The sequence below is a fragment of the Mugil cephalus genome, chromosome 17, assembly GCF_022458985.1.
Source record: "Mugil cephalus isolate CIBA_MC_2020 chromosome 17, CIBA_Mcephalus_1.1, whole genome shotgun sequence".
In the NCBI taxonomy this organism is placed as follows: Eukaryota; Metazoa; Chordata; class Actinopteri; order Mugiliformes; family Mugilidae; genus Mugil; species Mugil cephalus.
The window spans coordinates 8,600,588-8,617,423 of NC_061786.1; the positions used below are offsets into that span (position 1 = coordinate 8,600,588).

At 43.7% G+C, this 16,836-nt stretch overlaps 2 protein-coding genes across 2 annotated transcripts; both read left to right on the top strand.

Annotated features, from left to right (window-relative positions):
- The first annotated feature begins 2,018 nt into the window (after positions 1–2,018).
- LOC125023954 (sodium-dependent lysophosphatidylcholine symporter 1-B-like) lies at positions 2,019–13,187 on the top strand. Its single transcript, XM_047611548.1, has 14 exons — positions 2,019–2,290; positions 3,791–3,919; positions 4,464–4,588; positions 6,658–6,781; positions 6,872–6,950; positions 7,042–7,184; positions 7,274–7,364; positions 8,455–8,573; positions 8,817–8,900; positions 10,324–10,407; positions 10,559–10,671; positions 10,754–10,897; positions 11,060–11,236; positions 11,405–13,187. Exons 1-14 carry the CDS (start codon positions 2,207–2,209, stop codon positions 11,457–11,459), a joined length of 1,551 nt encoding a protein of 516 aa, XP_047467504.1. The 5' UTR covers positions 2,019–2,206; the 3' UTR covers positions 11,460–13,187.
- A 430-nt stretch (positions 13,188–13,617) lies between these two features.
- si:ch211-67f13.7 (uncharacterized protein LOC565426 homolog) lies at positions 13,618–16,746 on the top strand. The gene is made up of 8 exons (XM_047611547.1): positions 13,618–14,239; positions 14,307–14,419; positions 14,489–14,595; positions 14,681–14,855; positions 14,961–15,075; positions 15,150–15,229; positions 15,829–15,917; positions 16,034–16,746. Exons 1-8 carry the CDS (start codon positions 13,748–13,750, stop codon positions 16,648–16,650), a joined length of 1,788 nt encoding a protein of 595 aa, XP_047467503.1. The 5' UTR covers positions 13,618–13,747; the 3' UTR covers positions 16,651–16,746.
- The last annotated feature ends 90 nt before the right edge of the window (positions 16,747–16,836 follow it).

The window sequence follows — 16,836 nt, forward strand, 5'->3', positions numbered from 1 at the left end:
CACGAGGCATCTTCAGTGTTCTTGCTGAGGAAAGAAGGTTTTTGTCCAAGATGTTACAGTACACGGCTGCATTCATTGGCCCTATAATGCGGTGAAGTTGCCCTGTACCCTTTGCTGAAAAACAGCCCCAAAACATGATGTTTCCACCTCCATGCTTAACTGTGGGTATGGTGTTCTTTGGGTCATACTCACGTTTTTTCATCCTCCAAACACAGCGGGTCGAGTTAATGCCAAATAGCTCAACTTTGGTCTCGTCAGACCACAGCACTTTCTCCCAAGCCTTCTCTGAGTCATTTAGATGTTCACTGGCAAACTTAAGGCGGGCCTGTACATGTGCCTTCTTGAGCAGGGGGATCTTGCGGGCACTGCAAGAGTTCAATCCATAACGGCGCAGTGTGTTGCCAACTGTTTTCTTGGTGACGGAGGTCCCAACTGCTTCCAGATCATTAACAAGCTCCTGCCGTGTTGTTTTAGGCTGCTCCCTCACCTTTCTCATCATCATCCTCACTCCATGAGGTGAGATTTTGCGGGGAGCTCCAGACCGAGGACAGTTGATGGTCCTTTTATGGGTCTTCCACTTGCGAATAATGGCACCAATAGTTGTCACCTTCTCACCAAGCCTTTTGCTGATGGTTTTGTAACCTATACCAGCCTTGTGCAGGTCTACAATCTTGTCCCTGACATCTTTTGACAGCTCTTTGGTCTTGCCCATGGTGCTGTAGAAGTTGGAATGTAAGAAACTGATTCTTAGAGCAGGTGTGCTTTATATACATGACGAGTTAAGATCAGGAGTATTGGTAATTAGTTGACTGAGCACAGCTGTGTGCCACATGCGCACCAGCCAATCTGTAGGAGCCTGAATTCTAAGTGAATTGTTGGGGATCAAATACTTATTTCCCTTAATAAAATACATAACAATTTATAACTTTTAGATTGTGTTTTTTATGCATTTTCGACTGATATTCTGTCTATACCCATAACCAGTAAACAACCATAAAAACCAGAGTCTGATCATTTCTATGGAAGTGGGCAAACTTACAAATTCAGCAGGGGATCAAATACTTATTTCCCCCACTGTAACTTAGAGAGATGCTGCCACATATTGTGAACTTGTAGTATCTTGCAGTATCAGAAAGACATTCTCTCAACTCTTTAGCCTTCTCTTTCCATTGTGATGTGCGCACAAACACTGGAATGGAATGGTGTGTTTGGTTATATTCACATTTGGAAATGAGACTAATAATGACTCCAATACAGAAGGGAAGCCATAAATAAATAAAACGTTAGAGTAGATACTCACAGGGGTCCAAGGCTCCATAGAAGCAGGATGACACTAAAAAGTCACAAGTCTCTCTCTCTCTCTCTCTCTCTCTCTCTCTCCCTATATATATATATATATATATATATATATATATATATATATATATATGTGTGTGTGTGTGTGTGTGTATATACACATACATATATATGTATATATAGATATATATGTGTGTGTGTGTGTGTGTGTGTGTGTATAATCTTGTTTACAAAAACACACAAATCTTACTCGTATAAATAACTGCTCAGTCCAAATCATTTGCATATATCCCTGTATGCTCAAACGTGTCACTTCATGATGCCTCTGTTTAATTTTGACGATTTGTGTCTTGTTCTTACAGTGCTGTTCTTAAGAGCCGCTGAGAGTCAGTGACAATAAAGCGACTTACGTCCCATGTCTTAAAGGCAACTGGCAGCTCTTATCTTTCTTTTTAGGAATACATAGGCAGCTGAACGCATGAACCTGCGTGCGGACACACAACGCTGGCGGATCTATAAAGGTCTCACTTATCTTATCTGTATTACAGTGTAAATGTGTTTCCTTATCTCAGTCTCAGTCGATGACAGGACTTCCATGCACTGAATATTTTCTGTCAAACTGGAATCATCCTGCTGGAATCACGATTCTCGCCGTGAACGCGTCCCCGCTGCGGTCACAGTAGAACCATGGAACACGCGATTGTCTCGTCATCCGAGTTATGACGTATATAGCGTAGACGGAACGTTACAGGGCACCACACTACACTACACTACACTCAGATCGAGCTCTGAGCAGCATCACTAACTACAGTTTACCTGCGCGGAGCGGCATATTCTTTCCTCTGATACCGAAAAACGTCAGAGAAAGAGAAAGAGAAAACGTCTATTTATTCAGAACTTTGAAAGCACCATGGCACGAGGAGAGGGCTGCGAACAGTCCTCAACGATTTTACTGCCGGTGAAACCTGGAAACGCGGAGGTCAAGCTTGTCAAGGTAAGTGTTCTGATATTTGTATATATATATTTGTATTTATTCAAGAGGGTAGGTGTTTTAAAAAGCGGAGTTTTTGTTGCCCGGCGCGTAAAAACGCGCCTAGATTCAAATAAACGTTGGATAAAATGCTACTTCCTTTCGGCTTCTCGAGCAGTGCCACCAGCCTCGCGTCTTATCTTTGATGTTTTAAGTTCAAGCGGGTGTCTCATGTGACTAGTTTCTGGCCGGCTTTAAGGGGACCCGCATCTCCAAATACTGGTTTAGACCGCTCAGCCTCGTAGAAAATGAAGTAGCCGGGCGCTGACAGATGTGCCCACAAACGTGACGTGTAACTCCAGAACTGAGGCAGGCACGATGTAGCCTTGTAGTAGGTTAAAGAAAGAGAAATCACACAACCTCACTCGTGTCTACTAAAGTAATCGTGAAATCTTAAATGACAGCGGATATGCGTCTAGGTTCCGCGTAGTTCCCTAGAGTTGTTGGAATTACCCTTGAAAAATAAATGTGACAGCTTTTCATTCTCTTCATTCATTTCGCCGCCTATTGCCCCGCACATCCTCCCTGCTCCTTTAACAGCACTGTAAGATCAGGGGTTTAAAACTAAGCTCGACAAAAACGGGTATTACTCATCTGATCGCTCTTCAAATAAAGGAAAATGCCATAAATAAATTTCTAGAGCTGAACCGGACAGGTGAGAGAGATTTTGACTGATCGGGTTAATCTGAACTATCTCAGCTCATATGACTGTTACTGTATCCACTATAAGTGGACTTAGAGAATCTTTTGACTCTGGTAAATTATGATTCATTAGATTAATCCAGGATCTGTGTGTTGACTTTGGGATTGGGATTTTTTTCTCAGAAGTCCTTAAAGGTTACAGGCAGGCTTTATGCAGCACAGTTTTATTAATTTTTTTAGTTTCACACGATTATTAAATTGCATCCCGTCACAATGAGCGGTGTGAGCGGGAACATGGTCCATTTTCAGTATGCGTTCAGGTATCAGTTTGCTCCCAGCGGGAGGTGATTGTACTTTTGTGTCGGTGGTTCCCGTGAATTAAGGGAGTACAATCCCCACCTCGCTGACCTCATCACACTCTTCCAGGTGATTGGCCGCGGCCGATAAGACTTCGGTCCGTCCGCCAACTGTTGGCCACTCAGCAGAAATGTTACACTGCCTCAACAGTGCTGCTGCTAGAGCCAATGGCTGCGCTGAGGTGATGTAGTGATGCAGCCTGAACTATAGTAACCTCACTTTCTGATAGGCTGTAGTGCAGCATCAGTTTTTCCAGGAGTTTTACACAGGGATGTGGGCCGTTTGAAGCAGAAAACATGGATTAAATAAACTTGAGAGAGATTCAGCTAATGATCACGTAGCGCACCACTGCCCACATCACTTTACGTTCATTTATAGCTCCTTAGAGATCACAAGCATTCCAGTGTTTACAGTCAACCTGTTTTGAAGCCAAATTAATCTCCTGTGTCCTCTCTTCTCTTCCAGCCAAAGGAGCACAGAAACCGTCTATCTGTGTGCAGTAAACTGTGCTATGCCATTGGCGGGGCTCCATACCAGATCACAGGAAGCGCTCTGGGCTTCTTCCTCCAAATCTACCTGCTCGATGTTGCACAGGTGATTGTTACGTCAAAAAAAAAGAAAAGAAAAAAAAAGGGAAAATCTACACCCTGTCGGTGTGATTTGTTGATGCTTCATTTATTTGTGTAATATGTAGAAGTTGTAAACTCAGCCAGTTATCTTTGCATTTTTCCAGTAGCAGCACTGATTAGCTTCAAGGCCAAAGTTTGCTTTCGCTCCTCTCGGCCTCGTATCAGTTTAACAGCTTCACTTTCTGCAACGGTCAGTCAAGCGCATTAAGCTGGACTCCGACTGCTCTGCTTTGTTACCCAATTAGCACATGAGACTTTTTTCACTGTACACAGTTAGCGACTTAAATGAAGTCCATTCAGCTCAAGGGGTGAGATCATTAGGGTGGCCTTGAATGCTACTTTGTGCAGAAACAGATTTCATTGTAAACTGTTACAAAGCCTCAAAACGTCTCACTAACCTCGCTGTTGTCACAGTTCTATGAGCCAAACAAGGTTGCACTTAGGATGGCTTTGTCTTGGTTTAAAGTCTCACTCTTTTTTTCTTTTTTTTTTCCACGCGCTCCCTCTAGCTGGATCCCTCCTTGGCCTCCATTATACTGTTTGTGGGCCGAGCCTGGGATGCCGTCACGGACCCAACAGTGGGTTTCCTGGTGAGCCGGAGCCGGTGGACCGGCATCGGCCGCATGATGCCCTGGTAGGTGACCGGACCAGGTTGACCAAGTAAAGAGGATATTAACGTAAGGTGGTAAAATGAGCCGTTTGGATAGAGGGGAGAAATGTGAAGCAAATGCTTTTACAGCCCTTAGCAGTAACCATGGAAACAAGGTTGGAGTGGCTGCCGCGGGAGAATAAATTGCGTGCACGAATGCAAAGCACAGCGCAGGTCGTGCGAGCGCCGGGAGTCCTCGTGTCAAAGTTAACTGAACAGCTGGAAGGGCTTGTTAGCTAGTTGCTGAATACAAGCTTCACATGCCCAATGTGTTTTAATTATAAACAGCTGCCCAAATAACTTTTATCAACCATTTTAACGTCTAAGTCCCTGCTTTGGTTGTTGCGTTTGAACATGCTTGTTCATGTGCACCCCCGTGTGTGAGCTCTATTGTGCGCGTGTCAGTCTCGCAGTCAATGGTTCGTCTTCTGTATTGTGCTATAACCTTGTGATACAGCTGCCGAGCGTACACCTATTTGTTGCGGGTGTTGAATTCAGCTCGCTGCAGCTCTGAAAATGAAAGATGTTTAACAGCCGCATTGCAAAGATCACCACAGTGCAAGAAAAAAAAAGAAATGCCGGCTGTAAAAAATTCAAATGCTCTTCCTCACAGGCTAACGCCCCAACCAAATGTATGATAAGCCTCGATAAGCCTGTCTCTAAAGAAAGGTGACCGTGACCTTCTGCTCGCAGTGTGAAATGTGGTTCGGTTTTAGACTGTTACAGGAAAAACCACCAGATTTTGTCGCAATATTATTTGTAGCAGCACCGGTCGAGATATTTGTCATAGTGATATCTGCAGGATGCCGGCTGTGCATGTTTCAGGTTGAATGAGAAGGAGGGGGCTGGGTCTTTGCCGGCATTCTCCTCTGATTGGTCCAGCCCACAACACACCATCCCTTCAGACCAATAGACCTCATTGTGTGTGCACTTGATTTCCCAGACTGTTTGGGAGGGGCTTTTTACAGAAGCAAGAAAGGTTACGCTAGGTCAAAAGGCAACGAATAATAGTGGCCGCTTTCTGAAAAGGGAACACGTATGTGGAACAACCACCAACCAGATATAACGTCGCAGATCTCTTTTTATGTCCCCACTTCCTGAAATGACACGTTTCACCATATTTGAATACAAAGGTCTAGTTTAGGGGTTGTCTGTGTGAATTGACATGTGCCTGAAGGTCTTTCCCTGTCTCCTTCTTTCTTATGCCCCAAGCGTCACACTGTGTGGAGGGTGGTTGGTTTCATATGACAGCGCGCGTGTGCAGAAATGTCACGTTGAATATAGAGTCACCTCTCTGTGCTTAGTGATCATTATCTGTCTTGCGTGACATCAAACTAACCTGAGGCATGTGGATGTTATATCTGCTGTCAACTTTACACCATCACCTGATGGCTTCACTCGATTTCCACTTTAAGCTGTGCAGCTACAAGATGTCACGAAATTGTGAGGATGCTCATGTTTATCTAAAGTTATTAAAACAGTTGCGCTTTCCTCGGAAAATCCACAAGTGTGAATATTATCCGTTAATCGAGCTGTATTAAATCTCGCAATGCCAAGCAGACGCATAAAAAAAAATAAATAAATAAAAATCCTCAAGTTGCACCAGCTGCTCTTGTCGAGGTCCTTTCGAGGGCGTCGCATTGCTAAGCTGGGGAACAGGGCAGCGAGCTGGAGTGGGGTGAGAGTGAGGTGGGCCAGAGCGGCCTCGCCATTGGGCCACCTCCCCCTCGTCTCCCCATTCAGCGACGACTGAACCCTTTCTCCACACACAAGCTGTAACAAGGCGGGATTAGAGGGATTATTCACAAAACAGCAGACGGAGAGTAAAAAAGAACTGACGGCAAGGAAGGAAAACGTGTAACAGAGGTGTTAGGATGTGTACAGTGATGCGGGCGCTCTGCTTGATTCCTAAAGTCATACAATGAAACTCAAATCCATAAATACCTTCGTTGGCGTAAAAACACACACAATTAGATTCCAGTGACCAGAAACCTGCTACATTCTTGAATGTTTTTTATAAATCGGCGTCCTAACCTCCACTCCTCTCTACCCAGGGTCCTTTTCTCCACTCCTTTCGCGGTGCTGACGTACTTCCTGATTTGGTACGTGCCTCCCTTTGAAGAAGGGAAGGTCATCTGGTACCTGATCTTCTACTGCCTCTTCCAGTCAATGCAGACGGTTAGTGTTTCCCGTTGATACTCATCGGTGCTCTGTTTCGACCCAGTGTTTGTGCACTCGTCTAATTGCCGTGTTTGTGTACTTTCGCAGTGTTTCCACGTCCCGTATTCAGCCCTCACCATGTTTATCAGCAGCGATCAGAAGGAGCGGGATTCCGCCACAGCTTATCGTACGTCCGCCCCTCCCTGCACAATTAGAGTGGTTAACCACGTGTGTTTTTTCGTTCATGCACTGACGCCCCGTTTCCGTGTCGCCGGCAGGAATGATGGTGGAGGTGCTGGGCACGGTGCTGGGGACCGCCATCCAGGGTCAGATAGTAGGCGGCGCCTCCAACTGTCCGGATGAACTCAACGGCGAAAACTCCTCAAACGTCAACACGACCAGAACTTCGCTGGATGAGACGGTGAGTCCCCTGAGTCGTTTGTGTCTAACAAGCGATCCTGTTTGATGCAGCATCTACGTGAGTGTTAACGCGGACTTTTCTCTCCTCAGAAACAAGCTTACCTCATTGCTTCAGGAGTCATCTGCATCATCTACGTGGTGTGTGCCGCAGTCCTGTTTTTGGGAGTGAAAGAGCAAAAAGGTAAACCTTGTGTCACTTGTCTCATTTTTGAGATATTTGAATATTGTATCCAACTGTGGCGCAGTGGACACAGTACATACTGTTCAACGCACTCAGCGCAACCTGTAGCAAAACACTGAACTTCAAGTTGCTCCCATTGCTTGACTCCGGCGTATGAACGTGTTTGCTTGTGTGACGAATGAGTAGATGTGTCGTGTGAAGTGCTTTGAGTACCAATAGGTAGAAAAGCGCTGAATAAATAGAAGATAATTTATTAGGCAACGATTTTAAACAAATCAGAGGAGTTGACTTCAGATTTGTTAACTAACAAAGCCCACACCTAAACTCATGTAAGAAAGTTTATTACCTCACAGGACCTGAGGTAACCTGAGCAAACGGGGAGATGAGAGCAGGCAAACAATGGATGAAAGACATGGGAGGGGTCAAGCATTGGCTTTCTGTGTCCATGGTCGAGTGATGAAAGAGCGAAGAGGAAGTGAAGAAAAGAGAGGACTGTGGGAAGCGGTGGTTGAAGCAACAGAGACTAGAAATAGAGTGACATGAGGCGCGGTCTTACTCCTGAACTTAAGTTATAAAAACTTGATTAAGTTAGAAGCACAAATCTGATGTTCTTAGACTAGATTTGACATGTGTACCGGGGTTCCTTCCAAAACCAGACAGATCATATTGCATTGAGGGAAAGTTTTGCAATTAGCAAGTCAACAAAATAATATGAAGACAACATTTGGAAGTGCGAATAGCTGTATATGTGCCACAAAAATAACGCCACCTTTCCACCTTTCAAATTATAAAAACTGTTTTCTAAACAACTTATTAGTTCTATGATATTTACACACTACATGCTAATGAGTTGTTTAGCTCCTTTTCGACGTGGACTTTAATCCGGACATCGCAGCCACAGCCAAGAGTCGCGACTTGCTTCTCGAGAATCCGTTTATCTGCCTCTGATTAAAAGATTGAATAACCAGTCCGTACATGTGTACGTTTAGCCACATGCGCGCTGTCGCTACATTTCTCCACAAGACACTGATGCACTGATTGCCTCTGTATGATTTTCGGTTTTCTTATCCGCTCTCCGTCTGTCTTCCAGTGAACAAGCGGGAGACGTCCAAGCCTCTCACCTTCCGCAAGGGCCTGTGGGTGATCATGACTCACGGGCCGTACGTCAAGCTCGTCATGGGCTTTCTCTTCACGTCCCTGGCCTTCATGGTACTGCTGTGTTCTTTTGGGCGTCTGACTTTGCATGTTTCAGTTGTTAACCGTGATGTTTCCATTTGAGGAAGTCACATGTAAATTAATGGTTGTACACTTCGACAGATACTTTGGCTACACATCTAGCACAAGTACACTAGACTCAGTTGTCACCTCTTAACTCGCAGAAAGGAAGTGAATGTGTGTATTCTCCAAAACTGTATTTTTCTTGAAAACAAATCCTCATTTGTCTCTTGACAGCTACTAGAGGGAAACTTCGCCCTCTTCATCACCTACGCTCTCGGCCACAGGAACGACTTCCAGAATATTCTCCTGGTCATCATGGTGGGTGTTTTTATTTTCATCTGAAGGACGCTTCTTGCGAATGCCCTAATCAGTGTGGCATTTGGAGAGTATCAGCGCGGTCCGTAGCTAAAACCTTGTTGCACGCAGCGAGCTCTGAGGCCTGTCCTCACGCGAGGGGACACATGTCAGAGAGGCTGAAAGGGCAGATTTTCAGGGTGAGAGGAGGTGTTGTTTGAGCTCCTGGGAACCTGTCTCCAATACGCTCTCTCTGCGTTGGCTGGAGATCAAGGGAGACACAGTGAAGCCTTTGTTGCCCGGGCAACCCTTTGCTGCCGTCATTGGTTTCTCCCTTCTTTCCGTCCTTCTCTCACTCTTTCCTTCTGTTTTGGCGCGGACATCCGTAGCCACTGTGTATGATTTCTGGAGAGGAGGGAGAAGACATTTTTCACATAAGTTCACACACGTCCGATCTCAGGCTTCTAAGGGTTTCCTGTGTGGTCATTAAACACTGGTTGACCACGTTTGGCCTAGAGGTCAGAGGTTGCCCCCACCACACAAAAAAACATATTGTGCCCTTGTCCCTTCACCTCCTCCAGTGGTGACTTTATTCTTTTCAGTTCCCACACAAGTCCAGTTTGGAATAGGACTGATTTTCGAAGAGAATATTGCTTTGATTCACATTCAATATAATTTGTTTAAAAATATATTATCCAAAATGTAGACGCATGAAGCTTTTTTAGGCCTAAAAAGTGATCAACATGTTACACTGTCTGATGAGTAAATCAGGCTCTTAAAAAATATATTACTATACTATAAATATTCTAAAAGTTAAATGTGTAATTCAAATGTTGTTTCCATTTTAAACCTACAGATTCTCCCAGAACCTAGAAAAAAAACCCAAAATGTGGGAAAGTTTTAAAACCATGTTGTTGTGCCAAAAGAATGAAAATGACATAATGAAACCTGGCCTGACTACTCACTACCTCTTAATAAAACATGGTATTATTAATATGCACACTTCTTCTTCTTCTTCTTCTTATTATTATTATTATTATTATTATTACAATTTTTAGAAACAGATTTAAAATCAGCTGGCTCTGTGTCAACAAACTGCAGCGTTGCCATTTCTAACTGACCTCTAACACATCGTTAGCTTGTCTGTGCCTCAGCAGCTTCGGCCACAACTCGTCTATCCTACGTGCCTGAATGCAACATCCGTGCAGACTCGGCAGGAAAAAAAGAATCACATGTGAAAATGGGCCACTCTTTTCTTTTCGTCGATCACTTGACTGTTTGGGAAAATCAGACTCATTTGATGAAGCCAATGTCGCTGCATCTGAAAAGCATGAATCCACATCGAAATGACTTTAACTGGTGCAGGATTTGAACTAGTGCCTCGCACGCTTAATGGTTTGTAATAGAATATACCAATGCTGATTGTTTTTTGTCATAACATTTGCAGCTCTCTGGGACTGTGAGCATCCCGTGGTGGCAGTGGTTCCTGACCCGGTTTGGGAAGAAGAAGGCAGTTTACTTCGGCATGACGGTGAGTAGAAGATGTTTATTGTATCAAAGCTCCAGCTAATGATTATTCACATTCTACATGAATCATTTTGTAAGACGTTCAGTAAATCTTTTGACTCGTAGAGGATTTTCTTTTTTTATGGGACGACTGACACCCCTCTGTCTCTCTGCAGTGGGCCATTCCATTCATGATCTTGATTGTCACCATTAAGAGCAACTTGATCATTTCCTACTTGGTCTCAGTGGCAGCTGGCGTGAGTGTCGCTGCGGCTTTCCTCCTGCCTTGGTAAGTATGGGTTTATTCACAGCCTCCCCTTGCATCCACCTGCAGATTATTTGTTGCATAATAATGTTGTGCATTCTTTCAGGTCAATGCTTCCCGATGTAGTGGACAACTTCAAAGTTAATAATCCAGACATCCACGGGCACGAAGCTCTCTTCTACTCCTTCTACGTGTTCTTCATCAAGTTTGCCTCTGGAGTGTCCCTGGGCATCTCAACCCTCAGTTTAAAGTAAGCTAATGCGTTATTTTCGTGCACATTTCTGTCTCAATTGAAGCCTCTGTGTTGCAGGTCATCAGTGCACTGGTCATGTGACCACGTAATCCTGACCGCCGTGCCAAACTGTACTCGCATCGGCTCAGCTTTTCTAACTGTGTGTGCATTTTTTTGCAGATTTGCGGGTTATGAGACCGGGGAATGCGCCCAATCAGACTCAGTCAGTTTAACCCTGAAGGTGCTGGTCTCTCCGGTTCCCATAGCTCTAATTGCTGTGGGGCTGTTGATACTGAAGACATACCCCATAGACGAGAAAAGGAGGCAAGAAAATCGACGACAGCTGCAGAAAATGCTGTAAGTTGAGGAGTTACATGCACAAGTGTTTATGCAGCGCTTGATGACACTGAGATGAGTTAAATCCAAATTAAATCTAAACAAAAACTTCTTCATCCTGCTGTTTGCATGCGTCAAGCCAAGTTCTTTGCGTGTGACTCTTGGTTGTTCTCTCGCTCTCTGACACAGGGACTCTGAGACAGATTCCGAGTCTGATCCGTCAGAACATGGAAGCACCGTGTAGCAGAAGTGGACGAATCAACCACCACCGCTGCTATCTACTTCTTTGCACAGGCTTTTGAGGGGCCATCAGTTAACGGGACTACGAGAGGTACGACCGCAGGCGACAATCGATCAATCGGCATTAAAAGGCTCCCTCCAGTGGCCCGCACAGGTTCCTGTCACCCTCTAGTGGCAGACCAGTGCCATCTCAAGTGTCAAGCAGTGGTCTCAATTAAAACTCCAGAAACATTCTCCAGTTTACACAGTTTATTATTGTGTCAGTGTAGAGCCAACATTTCTGCCATTGTTCTTTTGGGTTCACTTGTCAATTCTTTCTTTTTAGACACTTTCTTTTTACTGTTCAGCCAAAACCCCGGACAAAGATCTGTCTGTATTTTAACTTAAACGGGACCACAATGCTCACTCACACTTTTGTTAGCACTCATTATTTTTTTTTATAAGAATTGGTTGAGCTTTACTCAGCAACATAATGTCTGACATTTGTTTTTCCCAAAGATGTGACTGTTTACTCCGGCTGTGTGCAGCTCCTTTGTGCATTGCATCTTGGGGAACATTCATATTCATCAACTCTCTCTTTAGCACTCCTCTTGTGTGGTCGCTGCACTACATCCTACCCAATTAAAAGAAAAACATAAGGTATATTTCATGAAGTATTTTATGAAGGGTTTACAAGATGTGACCATCACTCGTGCACTATGGAGTGAATGTTACCTTTTGATGTTTACATGTGTAGGCTGTTTCCATTCGTAACAACCCTTTATTTGTAAAGGGCATGCCAGCACTATTCCACTAACTGGAGTTGTATGGAGATTTGTTTCAGTTTAAGCATTTTGGTTTCCTATACAGCATTTCATGAAGTGTACTTGAATTATCTGATGGGGGAAAAGACATCGTGTGTATTGTACGCTGCACACTGTGCAGGTAATGGGAATCACTGCCTTACAAACTGTAAATTTACTTGCCATGAGATTTTCTGTTATAAGTTCCTTTATTTTGTATTATGGCACGGAGAAGTGTTTCCCAAAGTACTTTTTTTTCTGCTGTAACATGTCGGTCAGCCTCCATCAGATTTAAACAAATACCTTTGTGCTTTTACACTGAAGTCAACTACACCTCAGCACATTGTCACTTCCTAGTATGGGAGAATGCTTTATTTAACTATTTATTTAAACAGATTATCTAAGGGATTAGCGTTACCTTATGAGAGCATACGTGTATGTTAATTTATTGACAGTGACTGAATGATTGAGTGAACACAGGATTTTGGAGTCCTATGGAAGACATCATAATGGTGCATTTGTTTTCCTTTTTCTAGGAGAAGCAGAGATTTCTGTAATATCATTTGGGCTACTTTTGCAGCATTATGGCTCGCAACATCAACCAAACCCGATTTATTTTATTTCTTCTTCTTCTTTTTTTTAATATAACATGTCGAAGGCATTTATCTTCACTGTAGATAACTTAATTTCACCTCAGATTATATTGCTGTAAATGAAATAAACAGTAGTAGTGGTATTTTTAGGGGTTTTCGAGTTGCACTGAATCAACAGAATGAAACACATTACATCTCCTCGTGGTTCTCTTGGTATTGACATGCTGCTGGTGGTTGTATAAACTGTAAAAAATTTCCCAAGTCTGACTGATGAGCAATATATGAAGTGATGAAGAGAAGAATCTATGTATTGTAAATTTGCAATTTTAAATGTGAATAAAGTTTTGTCAAAGTAAAGAAAACTAAGTGACCTTTTTAATGTGTAGAATATTAGGGACTTTTTTATGAGCATAGCTTCCTGAGATTTTAGTTGAAACATATTAAGTAGCGTTGACCAACTTCCTGCAAAATAATGCTTTAATCAACAAAGTCACTATATTTATTTAGCTGCAAGAATCCTCAGCAAGAGATAGGCAGACGCAAATATAAACCACAATTATAAAATTACAGTTAAAACACAAACCAAAGAAAAAAAAAGATTAAATTTACAAGCAAAAACAGGAGGATATCGTGGAGTACTCCCAGTTTGGATTTAAAAGTGCTCAGTGAAGTAAACTCAGTTTCCAATCTCTCTGCAACAAAAGCAATTTTACTTGGCACGGACATGTGGAACAGAAAACAAATGAAGAAGAAATAAACCCTTTAAACGCTATTATTGGTTTATTTTAGAGTCAGAAAGCCGTCAAATAAACCCCAGTTTGACAGCAGGCTTCCAATTTGTCTCCACTAATTACCTCCAGCCGTGGAAGTCGAGTTTTTACTTTTAGGGGAAGACGGAAGAACAGTGGCCTGCTGCGATGAAAACAAAGTGGCATCTCTTGATTCTGTGGAGTGTTTTATCACTTGGCCTCCTCAGCTGCGAAGCGGACAGGTATGATTCTCCATTCACCAGAAGGGGTAAAGTTTTCAAGCTGGCCACTCCGAAATCCAAACTAACAAGATCAGAAGACAAAAAATCCAGACAGAGGTTAACTACCAGCAGAACTTCACTGACTAAAGCCAATTTAACTCGAAGCTCCTCTCCCTTCTCGACACCTGCAACACCTCGATCCATGGGTAAAGAAAAGCCCGAAGCCAAGATGCGCTCGATCATTGCGTATCTCCCGGATGTCTCCGTGACTTGCTCCGCGTCGGACTTTGTCGTCCGGGTAAAACCAGCTTTTTACGGCCTGGGTGCAGACGCAAAGGAGCTGAAATTGGGCAGTAGCTGCAAAAGCAACGGGGTTCTCACACCCTACGGAGACCTGCTCTTCACGTATCCCTTGACGAAGTGTGATGGCGTGCGTGAGGTGAGTTGTCCGTTGATTCCCTGAACCTTCTGACATGAAAATCACGTTTTCCGAATTCACTTGACAGCTGTCTCAAGGTGAACTGGTCTACAAATACGTTCTCCGATATGAGCCTTCCCAAAAACGATTCCCAAGCAGAGCGCACCGGATCAGTGTTGACATAGAGTGTCGCTATCAAAGGTTGGGCATCGTTTTAAATATCTGTTGTGTTTAAAGACGTGATCAGTACTTAAAATCCTTTTTACACAGGGACCACCATGTTCACCAGCTGGCCGTACAACCCACCTGGCAAACTGTCGTTGTGCGTAAAAGCCTGAAAGGACATCTGAATTACTTCCAGATCGATGTGCTAAGTGGTAGGCGTCCAAATGTTGCTGGATTCGTCTGTGTATTTGTCAGACTTTGATAAACGGTGTCAAAATGATGTTAAATGATCTTTAGAGCCACTGGGCGAACAAGACAAGTCTCCGGTGTACCATCTTGGGCAACCGGTTTATTTCCAAGTCTCCGCTCCTTACCTCCCTGCTGGAGAGAGACTGTACATCAGCAGCTGCCATGCGACACCATCCAGTGACTCTAAGTCTTCCCTCAGATACACCTTCATAGATAACTCTGGGTGGGCATCCTTAACTATATATATGTATATATATATATATATATATATATATATATATATTTAAAGTCTATTTTTTCTTGGTGTCATTATTGTTGTCATCCATAGCTGCTTGCTGGACAGCAAGGCGGACCCAGGGGCCTCTCAGTTTATTTCCCGGACAGACAAGACCCTGCTATTATCCTTAAAGGCTTTCCAGTTTATTGCGGACCCTGACACTGAAGTGAGAATGGAGAAGTTAGTATTCTATGGATTTACAAAACCATTAAGTGTTGCTTAACCCTGTTTCTCTTTTAGGTGAGTGTCCACTGCAATTTGTTTGTCACGTCAGAGGGTCCAGGTCCTGCACACAAATCCTGCACCTACAAAGGCAACAGGTGGTAATATGCTGTAATTCCCATACCAGAAGTGTACATTTTAAGATATATGACAGCTGTTGTACTCCAATCAGCTACAACATTAAAACCACTGACAGGAGAAGTAAATAACATTGACCATCTTGTGACAATACAATGTTCTGCTGGGGAACTTTTGGACCTGGCATCCATGTGGCTGTTACTTAGACAGGCACCCCCCACCCCATAGCAATGACACTCCTTGATGGCAGCAGCCATCCCCAGCAGGATGCAGTCTGACACAGACGCACACACAAAACAGTCCAGTAACAACACAGAAAACGGTGCAAGATGTTGATCTGGCCTCCAAATTCACTAGATATCAAACTGATCAAGTATCTGTGGGATGATCCACAGAGGCCCCTCATCTCAACCCACAGGAACCAAAGACCTCCACTAACAACATCCTCGTTTCCAGACACCACAGGACAACCTCAGAAGGTCCATGTCCATCCTCTTATGAGTCACAACTGTTTGGAGGCACAAGGGAGACTGACACAATATTAGGAAGGTGGTTTTAATGTTATGCCTGATTGGTGTACAGGTGGAGCATGTGATTGAGCATATATGTGCCATAACAGGTGGATGGCCCTTACTGGCCATGACTCCATATGTGAATGCTGTGAGTCGCAATGTGTGACCTCTAAATGGCTGAGGGCCGTGAATGAAGGTCTGTGAAGACTTTTATTTGCACTTGTTTATATTTCTTTTAAGGAAGCATTAGGTCTTTAATAGTACAATGAAAGGGTAAACATTGAATGACGTTTTACATCTAAATTTTCAAAGGCCATGCCAGCAGTGAGCCATTACTGGTCTCAGATCAGCCATACGTGCAGGAAGATGACCTTCTGCCCGTGGGAGGAGAAGAGAAGACCAACATGAACCATGACAGTGATGATCTGCACAGTCGCGGGCAGCTTTGGGGAAGCATAGTTATCTATGAAGATGGTGAAGAAGAGGCGGAAGAGCAGCTTGAAGAAAGTGGAATTATCTACAGACCGGCAGACCCAGATGAAGATGAGCCAGGTTTTAGGGACGAGTGGAATGAGTTTGAGGAGGATGGATCTGTGTATGAAGAAAATGATTTTTCTGACAGTGAAATGGAACACAGTTTTGAGGGAATTGAAGATGACATCCCTGAAGAGCATGTGATGCATCTGAATGAGAAGGGAGGTGAAGTGCTCAGTCCCTGGTTCCGGTTGGAGCAAACGTTACCGTCAGACGTCGGCCTAAAGGGAAAGGCACCGGACTCTATCGAGGAGGAGGAAGGACATGGCGCTCATGCAGGTAGTGGTGAAGTAGATGAGGGGATGATCAACTCTGAGGTGCAGCGCAAGAATGATGGCAGTCTGGCAGATGTAGTGGATAATGGAGAGATGACCTGGTTTTTCACATGGAAGTAGTGTTGCATCAGTGAATGGAGTACTCTGCTCTAGGACTGCTCTGACTCTCCATATCTAGTCTTTGAGTCATTTCAATAAAATAAATATGCAAATGCAGTTACCAGACTTTCTTCTTTCATTTAAAACAGCATCTACTTGGTGATTAGTGTATTTGTTTTGACCACCAACATGAAGCTGTAACCGACA